This window comes from Acanthopagrus latus, chromosome 6 (assembly GCF_904848185.1).
Source record: "Acanthopagrus latus isolate v.2019 chromosome 6, fAcaLat1.1, whole genome shotgun sequence".
In the NCBI taxonomy this organism is placed as follows: Eukaryota; Metazoa; Chordata; class Actinopteri; order Spariformes; family Sparidae; genus Acanthopagrus; species Acanthopagrus latus.
This window is the reverse complement of record NC_051044.1, coordinates 11549422-11570615: the sequence shown is the minus strand read 5'-3', so window position 1 is coordinate 11570615 and position 21194 is coordinate 11549422. Positions and strand designations below refer to the sequence as shown.

General features: G+C 41.6%; 2 protein-coding genes across 11 annotated transcripts in view; both read left to right on the top strand.

The window, feature by feature from the left end:
- Positions 1–11590, top strand: part of LOC119021249 (R3H domain-containing protein 2) — a 55950-nt gene extending 44360 nt beyond the window's left edge. For 5 of the 10 annotated variants that reach the window (XM_037101418.1, XM_037101423.1, XM_037101419.1 and 2 more), the window contains 9 exons: positions 1982–2117; positions 3195–3352; positions 4386–4525; positions 4794–4894; positions 6435–6604; positions 6732–6876; positions 8981–9072; positions 9393–9477; positions 9974–11590. In XM_037101418.1, coding sequence (XP_036957313.1) covers positions 1982–2117; positions 3195–3352; positions 4386–4525; positions 4794–4894; positions 6435–6604; positions 6732–6876; positions 8981–9072; positions 9393–9477; positions 9974–10350 — 1404 coding nt within the window. In that variant the 3' untranslated portion in view covers positions 10351–11590. The remainder of the gene's footprint in view (positions 1–1981; positions 2118–3194; positions 3353–4385; positions 4526–4793; positions 4895–6434; positions 6605–6731; positions 6877–8980; positions 9073–9392; positions 9478–9973) is intronic. The other 5 variants (XM_037101422.1, XM_037101417.1, XM_037101425.1 and 2 more) reach the window with 1 other exon arrangement.
- Positions 11591–14037: 2447 nt separating this feature from the next.
- Positions 14038–20284, top strand: LOC119020666 (SH3 and cysteine-rich domain-containing protein 3-like). The gene is made up of 12 exons (XM_037100162.1): positions 14038–14054; positions 14340–14418; positions 16868–17021; positions 17140–17237; positions 17346–17427; positions 17801–17898; positions 18046–18112; positions 18838–18887; positions 18999–19102; positions 19217–19268; positions 19408–19545; positions 19966–20284. Exons 1-12 carry the CDS (start codon positions 14038–14040, stop codon positions 20062–20064), a joined length of 1038 nt encoding a protein of 345 aa, XP_036956057.1. The 3' UTR covers positions 20065–20284.
- Positions 20285–21194: the final 910 nt, after the last annotated feature.

Here is a 21194-nt window from a genome sequence, read left to right as displayed (position 1 = left end):
TCACACTGTTCCTCCCCTCCCTCAGGCTCTTACTTGAATCCATAAAGTAGTTATTATAATTCATTTGAGGAGAGAGAACTAAATTGACCTGGCCATTAAACACCCTGTGGGAGACATTAGGCCCTGTAATGTTGCTCTGAGGCTAAGTCTTAAAGGAAGATAGTCTGTTCCACAGAGTTTTTAATAGGTGATGTAACTAATGTTTTTTTAAAATTGGCAGTCGTGATGTGTTATGAAGGGAGTCTGTGGTCGGTAGTATCCGGTTAAAACAGTTTCTCAAGAGTGATGTTTTAACAGTAGATGTGATTGACAAAAGAGTGTTCACCTCAATCATATGCATATTATAACTTTTATAATGTGCTTTACTTAACTCAGAGACTATTAATGCAGATCTACTATTATCAGCCTTACAGATAGTTTTGACATGTTGCTGCCTTCCGTCTTTTTAGAACCTATATGTGCTTTTATTTTGTAGTTGTAAGTTCTGACCTATGCAGACCGTGTCTTTACATTCCTTTCATCACCCTACACACCATCTTATGTTATCCTCATTCTTAGATCTCTATACCTGTATAAACCGCTTTGGCTGGGAAAGGAAGATGCACTGTGTTGTTTGATGTGTGGGTGGTCGACAGTGTAACAGGAGTTCAAATATTGACACTGCTGCAGCCTCTAGATGGGCTGAATGTTGTCATGTATGCAGATGAAGGTGAAGGCAGGAACTATCGATCCTCCAAACCTTCAACTTCCTCTCTTTTTGCTCGTTTGAAGTCTCTTTTGGAAATTCTGTATTGATACATTTAGCCCAGTTGTATAAGCTTCAATGATTTACACTTACATTTCTGGATGTTGCAGTGTTTCTAACAGATAAGGGGAGGTAAGTCGGGCTTCTATTTGGGTGACCAATGGAACGCCTGACATGTTTTATTTGAAAGGAGTCACTGGTGGTGATGAACCTACAGATTACTGTCCATCAAATCTGCAGTTTCCCTCAGCTCTACTAAGCTTTTTTTAAAAACCTTAGCATCATTTTTCCAGTTCTACGGTTCTACCAATTTTATAAATTGGAGTGTCTTTATAGGACTTTCGAAATACAACTGAATGTGGAAATGAGTAGCATAAAGGCTTGTGGCTTCAGAGGAAGCTGCATGCATCCTGTGATGTCACTTGATGGCTCATTGCATTGTGGGTAATGCTGGCACCCAATTGTCTCGATCATTGTACCCGATCAGTATCCATCTTGAAGGTGTCCCAGTCTACTTTGATAGTGCAAATGAAGACATTCATAGACTATTACAATTCTGATTGTAGTCCATGGGGCATTTTGAAATGAGAAATAAAACACAGTTTAGATCATGAATTAGGATTGCGGTTAAAAAAGATAATTAAATTATGTTTTAGTCTGAAAGTCTACCCCTAACTAAACGTCATGTGGACAGACGTATAATTCCGAACCTAGTGTTAATGTTGTTCCATGTTACCTAGTTGCCTTAATAGGCAACTGTTTGCTGACACATTTGCAACATCAGCTTAAAAGATGATGACATGTAAGTGGGTCTCCTGACCCCAAGCAAAAGTTCCAAAAAGTGAAGTTTTTAAAGCAGGTTTCATATGTTCAGGCTGAGGTATGATTGTTAAAAGTAATCCACTAGTTGCATTTAAAAGTTGAAATATTCATGCAAAGCTTTGACAGCAAAAATATTAAAGGAGAGTTAAATAACTCATTTATTTTACAGAAACAAAATTCACTCATTCCAAACATCATTATATCATATAATTTTTATCTAGCAGGTCTGATAATTATTTCCTTACCGACCTTCTAAGTCTTGCGTTTTCATTGTGAGTCTGTGAAAGGAAAAAGCTTTATATTCTCTCTGTGCCAAATGTGAAAGAGCTTAAAGCTAATCTAAGTCATTGATTACACTTCTCTCTACATCTATGTATTTATACTCTAAATTGTTTATTTGTTGTTTCTCTTCAGATACAGGTGTCGTACTATCCTCCTGGTCAGTATCCCAGCTCAGGCCAGCAGTATCGTGTGCCCCAGCCCATGTCCCACCAGGTGTCTTATCCTGCCCAGCGCACACAACCCATACCTCAGCCCACACAGCAGTCAGGTAGGTCCATTTCACTGTACATCATCATCATCATAAACCGTACTCCAGCTCTATATAGATTAATGGAAGGAGATAGATAATGATGTCAAGAATTATTATTGGTGTTTGCTATTAACACACTGTCTTTTTTGTTTCATATTTTATTGAGCACATCTTTGTACTTATTTATAGTGTCCTGTAAATTTCTCAAGGACAAGTTAATACGTGTTTTTCTGGCTACCAGGTGAAAGGTTGATTTAAAGACTTGTTTCTGCACTGCTCTGCCAAGTCAAATATGCTCTGACCAAAATAGAACTTTTCCTTTTTTTCATGGAAAACCTTAACAGATTTATCCCTTAACCCCTTTCAGTTGGGATCTGTGAAGGTTGGCTCTGTGTTTATACAGTACGTGACTGATAGACAGTGTTGACAACCTGTATGGACTCTGGCTCACAGCAGAAGCCTGCCAAATCTACTTGGATCATGAACATGGCGATCAGCAAGACGATGCATGACACCATGACAGCTGCCTTGTTTGAAATAGTGTTGTGATGGTGAAGATTTATAGTTAAAGGAATACTAAACATGCAAACTGAGGCCATTCTTTAATCATTCCAGTTATAATTAGGACTGCAAATACTGATTATTTTCATTGTTAATTCATCTGCTGATTGTTTTTCTATTAATCGGTTATTTGTTTGGTCTCAAGATGAGGTCCTCGTATGTCTCATTTTATCCACAACACCAAGATATTCAGTTTACTGTCATAGAGGAGTAAAGAAACCTGATATATTCACATTTAAGATGCTACAGTAACAGAATGTGTTCATTCTCTCTCTTCCCTCTAAAACTATTCTTTATTATTCATTGGATCTCCATTAGCCTGTGTGTACCATCTCCAAGTTGCCTTGATTTTGGCCTTTGCATTGAGATAACTTAGGGCGCCATTACCTATAAGATGTTCTTGTCAGTTGGCTGAAGTCAGTTCTACTTCTGTCCTGTTGTACAAGGACTCAACTACCTTTCTGCTCTTTTTCTCCTCTTTCTTTATTGACCCACTCTAAGTTCACTGCTCCACTTGTTGTCTCCTGCTGCTAGGTCTCCAGACCATGATGCCCAGCCAGCAGCCGAGCTACCAGAGCATGATGGGTGTGCAGCAGCCCCAAAACCCTGGTCTGCTCAATTCCCAGAGGGCAGGCATGGGAGGACAAATGCAAAGTATAATGGTTCAGTACCCGCAGATGACATCATATCAGGTATTGTATCATATCAATGGCTTTGATTCAGCTGTATAGGACATAATTGATAAACTTTTATTGTCATTGTTAAGATGAACCTTGTGTGGTGATCAGAAAACTTTAGGCCCAGCAGGATCAATAAAGTGTGGCTGGTCTTCTCAGGTTAAACAGCTCCACCTGGTGCACACTTCAGTCACTGTCATATGTTGAAGAATCTGACCAGTTAAAAGACCCCAGAAATGTTCAGTTCTATTTTTAATCTTGATCACCATTATCAGTAATCAGTCAAATCATACATTTGCAATAAACTCAACAAAAGCACATCAAGTTAATGGTAAGTACACAAATGTGCACGTATGATTTCTGGTGCTTTTAATACAGAAGTAGGTTTGAGCAGCTGATAGTTTGGATTTGGCTTGAGTTGACTTTATCAATTGTATTTTTTTGGGGTTTTTTTTTGTTTAATTATTTATTATCTGTTGTGTGCCTATGGGTTGTGTGAAGCTCTTTACAACTAAGCCCTGTATGTTGGCCACTGAAGAGGACTGCTTTTATTATTGTTAAGAAGGAAAAACAATGAGCAAAGATGGACCTCATCAAAAAGGTTGTGAAATTTATTGGCCAATTGAGCAGCTGTTGAGTCCAACATAAATACATAAACACATCATCGCACAACAAGAAGTGGCAGCTACACTTTCAGAGTATTATTTTTGAATCCAAATAATTAAATGAGAAAAGTCATGCAGAACAATGGTATGATCCTTAAACACTGTTATTAATGAAGACCGAGCCAATAATTAAACTGTTGTGTAGCTATGTGCTTAGCGGTAACAGAGGGAGCGAGCTTCCTGTCTGTAGTCGTCATTCCTACATGGAAGAAAATGTTAATACTATTCTAAACCCTCACAAACATAACAAGTTAAAATGGATGAACAGCATTTTTATTGAATTGTAAAAAATGACACATTAAGCCTTCTCTATCAGTCGTCTTTTCTCTTTTTTCGTTTTTTTGAAATGGTGTCTTTTCTCTTGACCCTTGACACTTTCCTAGGTACCAGTGGGAAATGAAAATCAGCAGGTGGTGCAGCAGCAGTACCAGCAGCAGGTGATGGTACCAGTCAGCCAGTCTGTTCAGGGACCTATGCCTGTCTACTACAGTGTTATCACACCCACACAGCAGAATAGCACAAGGTATGTACAAATTAATACATATTCATATAAATGGAATAGCAGTAGCATCGAAGAAATGTCCAGTGAGCTTAAAAATGTGTTTACATTAAACCGAAATTTTTGGCAGAGTGATAATCATAATAGTCAGTTGTGACTGTGGGAGCCTCTCCTCACATACGTGATATTTATTTTCTGGCATAGTTGTGTGAATATAATCTTGTTTGCATGCATATTACCTGTCAGTGATTTTCCCTCTTGTTTTGTGTGTGTGTGTGTGTGTGTCCTGCAGCCCATCAGTAGGTTACCTGCAGCCCCCCAGCTCTGAGCAGTATCAAATCACACAGTCGCCGTCCCCTTGCAACCCTCAGCAGTTGCAGCAGCAATATTCAGGTGAGAGTTGACATCAAGGGAATCCAACATGGTCATTACTAAAAAAGATCAACACTATTATAGAAAAAAAGGCTACGTCTGTCTTTACTTTCCTGTTGTTTCACTACAGCATTTTTAATAAGTCGATGCTTAAATCATAACAATATCCCATCATTTTGTCCCTAGGCAGATTTTAACCACACGTATCTGAAACCATTTATTTAAGAGAGGGTTCTGTTTAAGGTTTACAGCATCAGTTCTCTCAGAATATCTTTCATATCTGAACAAAACTGATATTGCAACTGAATCGATTTTGAGTTGATTTTGGATGATGGTTATGCCCTGCTCTGTCTTTGGTTCTGTAAGATTTGATTTTCCTTAAATGTTAAATAATTTTATTTCATTTGTGACCATGCCCAGTGCATTTTGCAATTCAGTGAAATCCAATGTGAAATTCTCCTTTACAAAACCAGGTGAAAGGTAATGAGGGAAAAGTTGAGACAGAGGCACACAGGGTTCACATGTCAAACCCGTAAATCGGGAAAAGGGAATGTTTGAAGAACTCCCAGAAAACTTTAACAAAGAACCTAGTGATTTCATTTGGCCTTAAGTAAATATTGACCTATTTAGTCCCATTTACCCAGGTGTATGTTTATTTGTTGACCACATACGTATGAGTAACCATTTATTTCACAATTTTATTTCACTCTCTGTTCTCAAACTTTCCCTGATTCAATTATGTGTCAAAACTTTGAGTCTTGAGTTTTACAAGATGTTGTCAGCAGTTTATTTAACATGTTTGTAATAGTTTATCTTCTGGCGTTTAAACTGTGATACTGGCAGGTAAACCAGATGGTAATCTTGAACCAAGAAATGAGGCTTCATGGTCGTGTGGATTACAGGTTGTCTACAGGTCATATCAGCACTTAAAGCCATTAAAATATTTTGTACAGTTTTTAATCATTTCCTTTATTTCAACTCCAAAATCTGAAGGGTAGATGACCTGTTCAACTCCAACTCTAATGCTTTGATACTCATCTGCATCTCTTACCTGTTTTTCATTATAAAACCATCTACTTTTGTACTTACATTTATACTCAAGACACAGAGAGGGAAAGTCCTAGTGAGTGTTTATACTAAAAAGAAATCCCACAGTCTCTGAATTTTTCCTGAAAGTTTGAATTGCTTGATTGAATTTAATCTTTATGTAATCAGAAGGTGTCAGTGAGATTAAGGTCTCTTGTCCAGGCGAACTGAGAACAAGAAACATTCCTAAGAACACAAACAGCAAAGCTTCAAAATCTCCATTTGAAATGGAATGAAAGACTGTAATTTGAGTATGTCGCCGTCGGTGGAATTACACTTTTACTCAGATGTTACTTTGTGATGAATCATGTTCACATTTTCTACCTTGACATTTACCTGCAATAGGAAGGAATTCAACCCAATCAACCAGAAACTGTCAGTGTTGTTTTAAAACCATCAGTAGTCACTATTTAATGTCAAAAATCACCTGTATCTATATGTCTGTCTGTCTATCTGTCTGTCTCTGCTCTCTCAGGCGTACCACCTCCCGGGCCTGGGGTGATGGTCATGCAGCTCAGTGTCCCCAATGGACCACAGCCTTCCCAGAACCCCCCTCTGGTCCAGTGGAACCCGTGCAAGTACTACAGCATAGAGCAGAGGCCCGGCAAGCCAGGAGAACTCTACAAACCTGATAACACTCCACAGGTGCCTCCAAATACAAATGAAGGTCTTCTCACTTGGTGCCCCCTGGTGGCTGAAGATGTTATAAATTAGTCATGGAAATAGTACTCATGTGTCACAGTATTTTAATTCTTTCATCTCCTTTGTACAGGCCAGTACACAACTGACGAGTCCCCTGGCCTCCCCCACTCAGTCTCCCACCCCGTCTCCCTCCGGCAGCGTCAGCAGTGTTTGTCCAGGTCTGGGACCATTACCCCTCATTTCCCAGTTTCCCCGGCCAGGAGGACCAGCTCAAGGTACAGGTGAACTCTGAGCAATACTTAAATATACGCTGAACATAGCTGTTCCTGTTTTTGCTCCCGTTTTGCTCCCATTTACTTTTTCTGCACACACAAAACACTTGTATCTTTCAAACATTGTTAGCAAATTTGTTTAAATCTGGGTGAGTGAGCACTTCTCTTTTGCTTTGATTAAACTGCAGGATTATAGCACAGTTGTGTTGGTGCAGGTTGCAATAAAAGGCCAAAAATACATTTATTAGGCACTGACCTATACATTTTACATGCGTGTAAAAGCCTATATATCATATTCGCAAACAAACAGCAGTAAACACATTTACAGACATTCATCAGAGGGCAGGAATGGGATAAAGGCCTTAAATTGCTTAAAAATGACCAACAAACAATGTAAATGGGACACAGCCTTTCCCAAAACACATCCCAAAATCTGAGAACTTGTCTTAAACACATTTTCACAATCATCACAAATCGTTCCCCAAACTACAAAAATAAGAAGCAGGTTGTTAAAAATGATTTCTCCTTTAGTCGACCGGTTGAAAAACATAGACTGCTGTTACAGCTGTGTGCTTAAATCCCTGCTCACACCTTTTCACCCACTTCCACAGTGACCCTCTAAACCTTGTCAGGTGGTTTTTGGCCCTGAGCCTGCAGGTTGTCATTACACCTCACCCCAGCAGGTTCACATGACAAGGCACCGTGGCACCAAGTCAAACCTTGTGCACCCACACATGGCTCTGCCCTCGTCCGCGCCCTTTGACCGATAGTTACACACAGTGCTACAGTACCTTCACTGAAAAATACAGCCACTGTTTGGCATGCATGATTACATGTACAAATACGGTCTTGCGTCAGTCTGTAGTCACCATGATGCTGGACTTGACTATGCTGTCCTCAAAACACCCAAATGAAAGAGCTGCATTAGGCCCTTTGACCCATTTCTAATGGCTTTTTATTATTTTGGACATTGTCTTTTAACTCTCCAAATTGTGACAAAAGGAAATTTTGAATGTAAAATTTTTGCCAGTTCCACAAACCCTCATTAGATCCATCAGCCCTCCCCTTTTTGACTGCTGTTATAACACAACTATTTGTTATAACACTGCTTTTATGCGACCGTCTTGGCCAGGTAACCCTGATAGAAGAAAGTGTTTTTATTCTCATTTAAGGCTACGCAATTAAAAAAATATTGAGATATGGTCAAATGTAATATCCAAATCACAATAGCTGCATCTTATTAATAAGAATAAAATGCATGAAATAACAGCATTATAGTGAACTACTATAGATGTCCTGGCTTACAAATCCACTGATGTAAGAAAACATGTTTGTTTGATACAGATCCAACAAATATCACGTTATCATGATTTTATTATTTATTAAAGTGAAAATGAAAAATGTGATGTCAAACTGATAATTTGCGAATGATCACGAATCACATCACAGTTGCAATCTGTCAAAATAATAACCAATATTTTTGTAACCATCTGTTCAGGTCAAGGGGGGAATTACTGTATTTTGAAATCTGGGCACACGGTAGTTCAAACGATCCCAACAAACTCTTTAAAACGCCAAATCATCACAAACAAACTAACCAGTCCAGGCTGCAGTAGACACGCAGTCAATGTGTTTTGCAAGGTGAAATGACAGTTTCTGTCAGTGGAGCAAAGAGAGTGGTGTGACGGCCGTTTATGGTTAAACAATAAGGCTCACACTCATTCACACAAAAGGTCTGTTGCTGCTGTGTTCCTTTCCATGCTGAACTTAGATTAACAGTCTGAGCCCATCGGTGGCAAAAACACTTTTAATGGATGAAATTCGATTGGGTTTCTTTTTTTGCTGGGCCAATTAGCCATTTAGACCCCAAAATATGTTAGAAGAGAATAAAATAGAATAAAAAAAATAAATAAAAATGTGGCCCGAGGATTTAAGAATACCAGAATTCCCTTTAACTGTGACCTGGTTTGATAAAGAGTAAAAAGCATGCTGATGTGGTTCCCTTGGTCTCCTATTGCCTGGCAATAAAACTCTAAAGCTAAAGGGTTTTCAGGATTGATCATTTGAATAAACTTGTAAATTTTAACTTGCAATGTGTGTCATTTAGGTGACGGACGCTACTCTCTGTTGGGGCAGCCTCTCCAGTACAGCCTGTGTCCTCCACTCATGCATGGCCAGTCCTCCTACAGCTCCCATCAGGTCAGTACTGACAGGCCTTTGCACTGCCTAACACCCAACATAATTCAGACCTTCTGCATGTAAATTATTGCATTATCTGCATGTAAATTACTATTGACTGGTGTGGATACTCTTTGAATCAAACATTTGTTGCTATGTATTGCTATTGGTTGATAAGGTAGTAAAACTGGTGTGAATTAAAGCTGTACTGCTCATTAGACTACACTGCATCTGTCCCACTTACCAAGGTCTCCCACTGACTGCTTATTCCCCCCCATCTAGTGTCTTGTTGTGGAACTGCATTGTCATAACAAGTCTCATAATATCCATGTTGCGTTCAGGGCCAAGGAGTAATGAAACACGGTGCACGGGGGAAGAAACAAACACTCAAATCTGCATCAACAGATCTCGGCACCACGGATGTTGGTAAGTTAAAGATGCATCACCACAGACCAGCATAACATCCATCAGTGTTTACGTTATACGGTATTCTGCTGCAGATATTGTTACTCTTGCAGGTGGTCTTGTATGTCAGTGGATACTAGAGACAGGGATCCAGTCGAAGTTTTTTCACCACCTTCCTGAAACTGTCCAAAGAAAAAACTAAACTAAACTAAACTTTATTGTCATCTATAGTTGGTAGTTGACTATGAGTTAGAATTCTTAGCATTCAGAGTACGTTTACCTCCAAACTGAACTCAGATGAAGCAGAGATGTTACGTAAGCACATAGATGACCCCACATATAGTCGTATTTAGGCTGCAGGATGATGTAACTATATCAGAGTAAAAGTAGGGTGTATTTTTTTTGTCAATATAGAGTTTACTGCATCCTATTGGATTTAAACACACATTTTCCTCTAATGAAGATGGCTCAGCCTGCTAACACTGTCTGTCTTTCTCTTACTCTCTTCTTTGTCCAGTGGTGAGTCGAGTACTAGAGGTAACCGACCTGCCAGAGGGGATATCACGTCCAGAAGCTGAAAAGCTCTTCAACCAGCTGATGATGTGTGGTGCCAAGATCCAGTGGCTGAAGGAGCCCCAGGGAGGCAGAGGGGGAGCAGGTGGATGTGGCCCCTGTCCCGGTGCAGGGCCTTCAGGTCCAGGAGCCACCGCTGGGCCGAAATGCGACAGCAGCGACCCTGCTCACCTCTACACAATAGTGGCAGTGTTCTCCAGCACCATGGCTGCCCAGAGTGCTTTCTTCAAACTTAACAACAGCGGGGCCAGCCTCTTCAAACTGAGGGCCGCCAAAAAGAACTATGACCTGCGTGTGCTGGAGAGAGCCAGTTCTCAGTGAAAGGAAAAGAGAGGGGGAGGAAAGAAAGTCACAGAGACAGACAGAAAGAAAGACTCTTGGTGGAGTGGTGGAAAAGGAAGGAGGACTGAGGGGGACTGCTCTTAGTGTACAATTTAAAAACAACAACAAAAAAAAACTTGAGTTTAATGATGTGTCAAATGTATAAAAGGGAAGAAGGTGTGAATCATGAGGTGGCTGGTGTTTGGTTGCAAATATGATTTTGTCGTTTGTTTTTATTCATTGTTTTTGTTTTGTATTTATATAACAGAAGAGCACACAAGACACGTGAGCAGATGTTTCACTGTTGCTGTGGACTGTGTGCTGCCATTTTACAAACACACACACACACACACACACACACAAAAACACAAATGAGGAGAGACAGACACAAACGCAGGCAACAGGGTCACGTAGCACATAACAAAAACACACTGGACAGTCGACCTCAGTCAAACCTTTTCCTCCTCTTCCTCCTCCCTCCACTCTCCAACCCCTTCCTCCTTGTTCCTCCTTTTTCTGCCAACACTCTCCCCCCTCTCCGTGAACTCTCTGTCGCCCAGTTGTCTCTTAATCACATATTTATAAATTTTCATACGCACAGTTGCGCACTCTCTCTGCTTTTCCCCACCGCTCCCCCCCTCTTTTTCTTGCCATGTCTCATACTGCCTCCTCTCTTCCTCTGCTTCCTCTGTCCCCTCTCATGTACTCTCTCACTGCTCTCTCTCCTCTCTTGCTTTCTGTTTGCCTTACTGCTGTTGTGGGTTTCTGTATTGCGCTGTTTTTTTTTTTTTTTTCCTCAAAAGTTTTTTGTTTTGTTTTGTTTTGTTTTTTGGGATTCAATATATTTATATAAGTGATGTAAGGAATAAAAGAAATCTATATATTCAGTGATTTTTCTTTCTTTCCCCTGAGTGAAAAAACTTTAGGCCTTCCTTTATCCTTTACTCCTCCCCTTTTCATCCCTCCTCTCCTCTTCCCGGCATTTTTTCCCCCTCCTTACTGCCCTCTACCTCACTTCTTTGGTCCTCTCCTCTCTTCCACACCCGCCCCCACATCTCCCCGCCCGCTCCACCCCCGACGCCCCCATTGTGTTTGCGTTTTTCGTTGACAGCTGTGCAGAACGTATAAGAAGAAGTAGTTAAAGTGCACAATGATTGCATATGTCTACTGTAAATTTTATTTAATCTGTTATTTTTTGTTTGTTTTTAAAAATATAAAAGTTGAGAAAAAATCTATCAAATCCCCTGTGTCGTTGTGGTTCATTTGCTTGACTTTACTGAAACTTTTACCGACTCTGTAGTCTGATCTACGCAGAGCAGTGATCCACGTTGTGTACAGCCCAGTCAAAAGGTTTAAGACCGCTTTGAACATTTCTTATATTTTCATGTAAACCTGAAAATAATCAGGAAGGTTGAGGATTCATAAAGCGGCAGAAGTGACTCAAGGTTTCTACGGGGGGCATATAACCCTAAAAACAGAAACTGGATCACTTTCTTCAAAGCACGATCAGGCAGACCCAAAGTGACCACACTTTAAAGTCAGTACATCACACTTGGAGAAAGAAAAGCATCTTCATCTCAGATACAGAATCTTCTTAATAAACACACACCAGACTCGAAACCACTCCAGCCCTGTCAAATGAAGGCTGTCTTGTAGTGTTCTCAGAGGACGAGTGGCGGGCCTTCAAATGCCAAAAGTTCACAGCGGATGACTGGGGGCAAAAAAAGTCTGAGATTTATGTGGGCAACAGAAGGCCGAATGTAAGGAGACGAACGGGAGAGCATGCAACCTAACCTAATTAACCTAATTCATATGGTGCCGTATTTTGACAGATGTTATGCCACTTTTCATAGAGAGCAGGGACCCAACATTCAACTGGTAATAAATAATAAATGCCTATATAGATAATATACATGCAGTGAATGTACACATACAAAAAGCTATACAAATATTATTGACATTAAAAATAAATTGTAATCATATCTCAAGTGTAATTTATATGATTTGTAAACAGAAGCAGGTCGGTGAAGATTAGTGAAAAGAAATGATCTATGATCATTACAGAGGCCCTTCTACATAACTACCCATCTTAGTTGAAAGCTGGTGATGAAATACTTAAATGGTGCACAATACATGCCACTGTACATTCAATTCACGTCAACTAACCTTTGTTTCCATGGTCTTCAGGGTAACGTTTTTAATTTACAGCCTGGTAATTACAAAGTATTATGAAATACATTGCTTAGAAATGACATGAGTAGATTTAGTTAAATGCAAGGGTACATTTAATGCAGAATAAACATGTTTTCTCAGTAGATATATGGGAATTAAGCAAAAACAAATCTCTCAGGTAGTTACTACGTATTCATCATTTATATCCAGAATGATAATTATGACATTATTCTTACTCTGTAACTGACCAGTACTACAGTAATCCATGGTAATTCTACAACAACTTGTCACGATGACTAAACTGATATAATTTGTTATTTCTTTGCAGTTTTCTTACACTAATAAATACCTGTAAATTAAAGGGATACCGTTCAGAGTTGATGCATTATGTCTTTTACTGGTGATCATTTTATTGGTTAATGGACTTTACATCCAAGGGACTTTCTGAGTGAAAATGAACTTTTTTTTTTTTAAATCAGGCTGATGCAGCTGAAGTGTCTTGTGTTCTTTGGCTGATCAGGGAGTTTCATGTTCTTTAGACGAGTGAGATCTCAGTCGCACCACTGCCTCCAAAAACCCTTTATTCTCTCACACAAAACAAGAGAACTCACAAATTCCACACATTTCCCCAAATTGTCAAGCGAGCGTGATAATACTCCAACGTTATGCTTCGCTTCACTGAGCGAGGAGCTAGAAGCAGAGCACTCTGTGTTTTAACCACTCAGCTGGGAGAGCTTCTCAGCTTTTAAAGTGCTCAGCTGTCCCAAACTGTCACATTAACGCACACATGAACACACACACACACACACACTCACATACAGACATAGGGCTCGGCTGGGTTGGCCTGCTGGCATTCACTCATCCCAATCTCCCACCTGTTGGAGCCTCATTTGGAAAGGACAGAACTACAGGACTGCTTGAAAAGAGTCCCATGAAGTTTAAATCTGCGGGGACCCCTCCTGACTGCAACCACCTTAAAGGAGACGGGGGATCCAACTTTAACGGTCAGTTGACAGCTTTTCTAGCCACTCTTAACCCCTTACTAATACTGTGACACTTTCTATGTGTTAGATTGCTAAATGTGTTTCTTGTTTGCGTCCTGAACTTTTATTCTAACATGTAAACCCACCCCCAGAAGGAGGAAACCCTCTTAACCCCTCCGTAACTTCCACCGGCCGTATCTTGTACCAGGTTTCAAGTCAGCCCTGTTTAAACTTAGCTGAGATCAAGTTGCCTACTCAAAACAGACCTCAGTGATCAATACATCTAGAAAAACGGCAGCCGTAAAGTGATGCCAGGCAAGGTGGATCAACAATAATCAAACATCTGAAATGTGTTTTGACAGCCCTGATTTGATCATAAATCGGAGGATAAGCAGAAAGGAGATGCTTTGTTATCAGTAGCCGACAGAGATTTCAGAAACAGAAGTGATGCTGGTGTGTTTCTCCCTCCACAGTGCCATCTACTGGTCCGAGCCTTGAATATCTGGAGGAACCACACCTCGGCTGACCAAACATGGCCAATTATGACTCGTAAGTTCAGACTGCAGAGAGGACCAGAAAAGGGATAAAACACATGTCATCATGTAGATAACTGGCACACAAATTACAAACAACTGTACCTTTTCTTGTACTTTGAGGGCCTGGTTGCCTTACACATCCCCTTTGATAGCAGCAAAGAATCTTAAAGAACAAAAAGTGCACAGCTGGAAACCAGAGAGAACAGAAAAAAAACCGAGCATGTGATGTCTGAGCGAGATGGATTTGTCTCTCCAACATTTGCTTCCTGACGTGACATTTGGCATCTTCTGATGACAGGCTGGATGACAAGGCCTCCGTGGATATTCATGACAACCCGCCTCTCCCTGATAATGTGGTGAAAGAGGAGGACAACACGGTGAGACACCCGAAACCCACAACTGACCATGTGGCGCGCACGTCAAGGGCCCTGTGTGCTTTGCTGCGGGCCAACTGTCCAGAAAACTGATAGATCACTGTCGAGTAAGGTGAAGTGGGATGGCAGATAGCGTCCGTCTCTGAAATGTGTACAATGTTCAAATACTAATAAGTTGAATAGAGAACCACACTGGTGAGCACTGCTGTAAAGACACCATTTAAAAGCAGTCAACAGCAAAAAACCAAATCAGCAGAATAAATGCTGACGATGTATGTTTCTGCAAACCACAGATATAATGACACAATTCTTCATGCCGCATGTTTCTTTAGTTTTAACTTTGAATTTTATCTCATCAAAGCTGCACTTGTAGTCTGGTTGGGTTTGTGCACGAGAGCTATTTGTCAAGGGAGAGGAAAAGATGGTGATTTGGCTCAAATGATCAGTCCTCACAATAGCTGCAGGATATTATTGTTCTGGGGTCTCCTTAAAAATGAGGTGACTTCACACTTGGAAATATTGTAACGCGGGCTTGAACAGTTGTCACTGACTTGGCAGCCTCCTCGCCTGTGACTCCACCAGCCACTCCACCGTGATGAGACACATTTTTCAACTGTGAACTCCTGATATTTCATCCAGGGGACGGGGCTGTTGATAAATGTGAGCCCTGGACAACCAACCAGTGGAGGAACATCTGCAATATTGCTGTGCAGTTGAACTGACCCTTTATTTGTATCCATCTGGCTGAATTTCCTCACTGGTAACACTCGATATAGAATCCAAGGACAGATGTCACGTCGCCGGTTTTTCTTCACTTGATTTGTGAAAAATAGATAAACTGCCACGGTGGATGTGAATAAGTTAACTCTAAGCTGACATGTCTGCTGCGGCGTTGTGGTCGGTTTGTTTAGGAATCCTGACAGCCAAACAGAGCTGCGGCGTGATGGAGCTGTAATGTGTGAACTCTCCCTGCTATTATCGGTTATTGTGGTGTTAATCCACAGCCTGGCGGCCGCAGGACTCCTCTAATCCTGCCAGAGATGGAGAGTTGGAGCCAGTTTGGTTCTGTCAGGCGTCCCTCTGAGAGTGCGTGCGTGTGTGTGTACAAAGCTGTGAATGTGTGTGTGACATCCTCATGACTCTGTTTAACCAGACTGTAGTATATTTAGGAGTAATGTCAGGTTTTGTTACATCCAGTTGGGAATTTTGTCGGTCTCTGTTGCAGCTATTTTGAGATCTAAGCCCCTTTCGGTTGATCCCGCCTGTGGTCTGTATGTGAGCATCTGTGTGTGTGTGTGTGTGTGTGCGTGTGTGTGTGTGTGTGTGTGTGTGTGTGTGTGTGTGTGTGTGTGTGTGTGTGTGTGTGTGTGTTCGTCTTAAAAACTCCCAGTTTCATGCAGAATTACAGCTTAATTTAGGAATATCACCAAAATAAGAATGTGAAAAAGACACACAGTAGTCCCGATGTGCGTGTGTGTGTGTGTCATTATTCATGGCTCTGTCTCGGGCTGATACGATACAGTTTGTGTGAGCACCAGACAGACTCCATATGACTCAGATCGCCCGTGTGGTTCAGTATTAATAGAATCGTTCTCACATAAATGTGTCAGGCTGCGGGGTGGTGCAGGATGCTGTGTGACTGTTCGGATTAAACAGAAACAGAACTGAAGGAGGAGGTTTGACTCGGTTTGTTCAGACTTCGCTAGACCGCAGAAGAACCTGCTGCCGTTCCACCAGACTGCAGAGCAGCTTCTCTCGATCCGTCCTCTGCAATCCACAATAACCAACCGACCGACTGACCGACTGTCCGACCGACCGACCGACCTTTATTCGGTATTTTTTTGAATAGCGCCAGTTCACAACAGAAGTCATCTCCTGACACTTTTCACGTGGAGCAGGTCTAGACCATTTCCCCCCACCATCAGCAAGAACTTCGCGACAGTGGTGTGAAAAAAAAAAGTGCCTTTTAGCAGGCAGAAACCTCGGAGCAGAACACAGACTCAGTGGTGGGCGGCCATCTACGTAGACTTCCTTATCCATCTTCTTTCTCACTTAAAGGGACTTCACCTCTGTGTTGTAGAATGATAAATAAATGGACCTTGTTTCTTGGAAGCACGCTGGCTGATGAACCTCTTCATGATACACATCTTTTCTGTCAAGTCTCTACTGTTATCTATGAGAGCCCGGAGAGGCAGGAGAAGAGAAAGAAAGTGGTGATCCATTTTCTAAGTTTGAACTATGTTGTTTTCTCTCTATGAATTTGGAACAGGTGGAAAAAATAGTCAAATTAAACCCGTTAAACTCCAGTAAAAGTATAGAAGGGTTGGTTCTGGCACAACTTCCAAGGTGCACCGAGGAGGAGCAAGTCTGAAGATGTCAGAGAAGTTATAAGTCCATTCTGCTGTCATGTCAAAATGTCTTACCATCGACCTGCTTCCTTCTCCATCTCCAGGTGTATTTCATCTATGACGAGGAGGTAGAGGTGGAGGAGAAAGACGAGTCACCTCCCGAACCGGTCAAGCCCGTCAACGACAAACCTCACAAGTTCAAGGACCACTACTGCAAGAAACCGAAGTTTTGTGACGTCTGCGCGCGCATGATAGTTTGTGCGTCCAGCTCGTGTCTCGTTTTTGGTTTCCTGCACGTCAAAAAACGTTGTGATCTTTACACAATGTGTTTTCTGAATGTAAGTTTGCTCTTGTGTTGCTTTTCCTCTCTCTTCAGTGAACAATAAGTTTGCACTGAGATGCAAGAACTGCAAAACCAGCATCCACCACCAGTGTCAGTCCTACGTCGAGTTCCAGAAGTGTTTTGGCAAAATTGTGAGCTTTCATGTTGCAGAGTGCTACTGATTGTGACTCCAAATGCACTGCGGGGATTTTTTTAATTCGGATATTCAGTGTACACGCTCGTCTCCTCTCCTGTTGTAGCCTCCTGGATTCAGAAGAGCCTACAGCTCTCCTCTCTACAGCAGCCAGCAGAACGCCACAGTCTCACAGCTGCTGCCCTTTTGTGAGTCCAGCATATGTTCATTCTTCCACCCTGACACCGAATCAACCACTCATTATCTTCATGTTTCTTAAATATGACTAAAAGTGTAATTATTTCCCAGCCAAATGTTGAATTTCAGCTTGTAATCTTGTCATGAAAGGAGCATGTATGCCACATAATCTCTTTATTTCCACTTGTGTGTGCAAAAGTTCGAATTACATGTTTTAATGATCATCACCGGATACCATCCCAGAAGAAAAAAGAATGGTGGTTTGGTACCAAGAACAAAGTCCTGACAATAACATTAATTCCCGGCTGTTTTTGAAATCCCCTGCTGCATCAGAATTAAAAATGTTGTCATATTTCCTCTCGATCGATGGGGTCTGACCGGCAGCGCAGTCAAACCGCACCGACCCCGTGTTTGAGACGCTGCGTATCGGTGTGATCATGGCCAACAAGGAGCGTAAAAAAGGGTCAGAGGACAAAAAGAATGTGAGTGTGAGAGAAAACACTTCATACGGCTCGCAGCTGTCTGTGCACGTGGTGAAATATAATCAGTGTGTGTGGAACTTTTTCAGCTCTCTTACTTCATTCAGAATTCAGAACACAAATGACGGTTGTTTTTCCTAAATGGCTCAGATGATGATGATGATGATGGAGGATGACGAGTCCCAGCCCAAACAGGAGGATGAAGGAGGTGAAGGAGGTGAGTGTGTACAGACCAAAATTGTTTTACCGTTAAAAGGTCAATTTCTGTAAGACAGCTGATCGTGAGTCTCATAACACAGCCACCACCAGTAGTGTCAGTGCTTGATGAGGTTGGAAAGACACTCAACGATCAACTATTTTACAAATTGGACCCTTAAAAAATAAGTTCATTTAAAAACTCAGTATCAGTCATTATGTACTCAAACCTCGTGCTCTCTGATGGAAAGTCATCGGTCAGTACAGCTTGTCCCACGTGATCTATGTATCTGGAATCCCCAAGATCCTTAATTGATTTGAGCAGATTTTATTTACCCTGCTGACATTTGGTCGAGCTCCTGAAATCTGTTCAGAGGGGGTGCATGCTAACAGTTTTAGCTTTTTCAGCTACTATTAGCATTTACAGCTTTAAAAGGGTGTAAATGATGTTTCCTACTTCTGGAAATTTGCATTACACCAGACAGGCTGTGTGTAGCCATTTTATGTTTGCCTTTTAAATTAAAATGATAAAACTTCACCTTTCCATCGGCATGAGAGTAGGCAGATGACGACTGTATTTTCATTTTTGGGAGAACTTATCCTTCAACTTAAATCTCCTGGAAACCATTGTTACAAAGTGCAGATCTATTTGGTCAAGCCTTTGTTCCTTAAAATAATGACGGCAGAATCTGCGAAGGTGAATAACTTTCTCTTATAACTCTTATTGTTTGTTTGCTCGTGTGCCAGCGAACACAGAGGGAGACAAAAAAGGAGACAAGGCTCCTGCCGATGACAAGGTCAGAGATGGTGACGAAGATAATGATGATGATGATATCTAATGAAAAGCGTCGTAATCGCAGCTGGTGATGTGAAGTCATTACTGCGCCTTGTGTGTTTGTGTTTGTCAGAGTAAAAAGCCTCAGCCCGGGAAGATCGGCGTGTTCAGTCAGTCTCACTACTACCTGGCTCTGTACCGCTTCAAAGCCATAGAGAAAGATGATCTGGACGTTCAGTAAGTCCCCCTCAGCTGCCTCAGCGATCCGCCTCAGTGTCTCTCTTCCTGACTGCAGAAAAAAGATACTCATGTGGGTCAATACTTAAAGATCATATCCTGTTTGCTCCCAAGCGCTGGCGACCGCATCACAGTGATAGATGACTCCAACGAGGAGTGGTGGAGGGTGAGTCGTACATTTTTTTTTTCTCATCCAACTACTTCACCCACTCTCCCGGGTTTTTTTTTTTCAGAGCCACCACTGGGCGATATGTTTGCGTTCACGTCATGTCGGCGCCTCGTTTTTAAATCTTCTGCACCACCAGGGGAAGATCAGAGAGAGAACGGGCTTCCTCCCTGCCAACTACATCATCCGGGTGCGATCGGGCGAGGTGGTCTACAAGGTGACGCGCTCCTTCGTCGGCAACAGGGAGATGGGCCAAATCACTCTGAAGAAAGACCAGGTGAACACACAAGCACACACACACCTCTACACATAATGGCTTTAACGCACCGTGACACACTCAACAACGTCAGCTTTGACACACTCAAATCTTGACCTGGACGATTCCTGCACTCTGATCCAGTCAAACGTTTCTGCCTAGGAGATTGTAAAAGAGGAGAGAGTGTATAATTTGCTCGACTGTTGGTTGGGCGCCACAGTTCCTCCCGCAGGCTCCAAACGTGTTTTACATGCACATTTCTGTCCCCTCCTGCTACTGGGACTTGTTCTGCATTCATAAATGTCCCACTGCACACTCAACCGTTGGACTGCAGATTCATTTACGCTCAAAGTTCTTGTGTCCTCGCTGCGGATTTGTTGTTGATTTGCTGCATGAGATAATCAAGACCGTTCCCAGTGTAAAGGAGTGTTTGTCTCTCAGATTGTGGTGAAGAAGGCTGAGGAGGTCAACGGTTACCTGAAGGTCAGCACGGGACGGAAGCTCGGCTTCTTCCCCACCAACCTGCTGCAGGAGATCTGAGGAGGAGGAGGAGGATCTCAGCTTCGTCGCCCGCTGTGGCTGGAACGCTTTCATAACGACCCAACCAGCAATAAAAAGTTCACACTTGAATTTTAACTTTCCACACACACCAGTGTTTGTGTTTGCTCCGCTGTAACCTTTACACACGACCTCACGATGCTTGTGTGCAGAATGTATTGCGATGAATTTGCTGTGCAATAATGTGCAGAATAAAGAGATAGTGATGATGGTTCGAGAAAACTGAGCACCGCCACAGTTCATGTGAAATTAACAAACGAGACATTTTTCTCATTTCACACAAGTTTATACAAGTGTGTAGGCACCGTCGACAAAACTGTGCAGCAGACCTATCCAGCTGGTCACCTATGGGCCCGCTGAATCATTTTTTTGTTATGCACATTAACCCGTCCTTTAGTTATGCCTGTTGCTAAGCACAAAAATAATCTTGTTTCATCAAAACATTTTAACCCAGGCTGTTAAAGCGGAGGGGGACTGAGAAAGAAAGTCCAGCCTGTCAGCGCTTTTTCTCATCTCTAACCCAGAGACAGAAGCTGAACAGGCGAGCTGCACAGTGCTCAGCTCACGGCTCTGATTTTATTGTTTACTCATGTTTTGTCTATACACTAAGGGCATCACAAACCTATTAGACTATAGTATGCACTGTGTATTAAGGATGTGTTTGTGATCACGATAAAAGGGATCGGGGATCTATGCCACCTCTTCCTGTAAACGTGCTGTGATGATCTGTGAAAATGCTCTCACTCGTCTTGTCAGTCAATGAGCCAGAAAAATACGAAGGCGTCTCAGTTGGATTCAGTTTTTAACATTTATGTTCTGCTGTTTCCTTTTTACACAGTTATTTCTTCCAACAATACTCAACATAAATCTGTAAGTGTAAAATGAGAATTTATGACCTGAAACTTTGAGTTCGTTGCACAGACAGCTCATGTAATGTGCTATTACTCATAGAGACATGTTTCTGATTTCAACTTGATTACTGTCTCTTATTCCCCATTTATCAGTTTTATACAAATACAAGTACTGACTAAAGTACTTTAGTCATCTCATTTGACATATGGATGCTTAGTAAATGACATATTTATAGTTAATTAGACTTCACTTAATAGTTA

Coding starts and splice junctions, on each gene's coding strand:
- LOC119020666 (XM_037100162.1), top strand. Junction 17,899..18,045: donor GGTCAGAGGACAAAAAGAAT/GTGAGTGTGAGA, acceptor TAAATGGCTCAG/ATGATGATGATGATGATGGA. Junction 18,888..18,998: donor AGGCTCCTGCCGATGACAAG/GTCAGAGATGGT, acceptor TGTGTTTGTCAG/AGTAAAAAGCCTCAGCCCGG.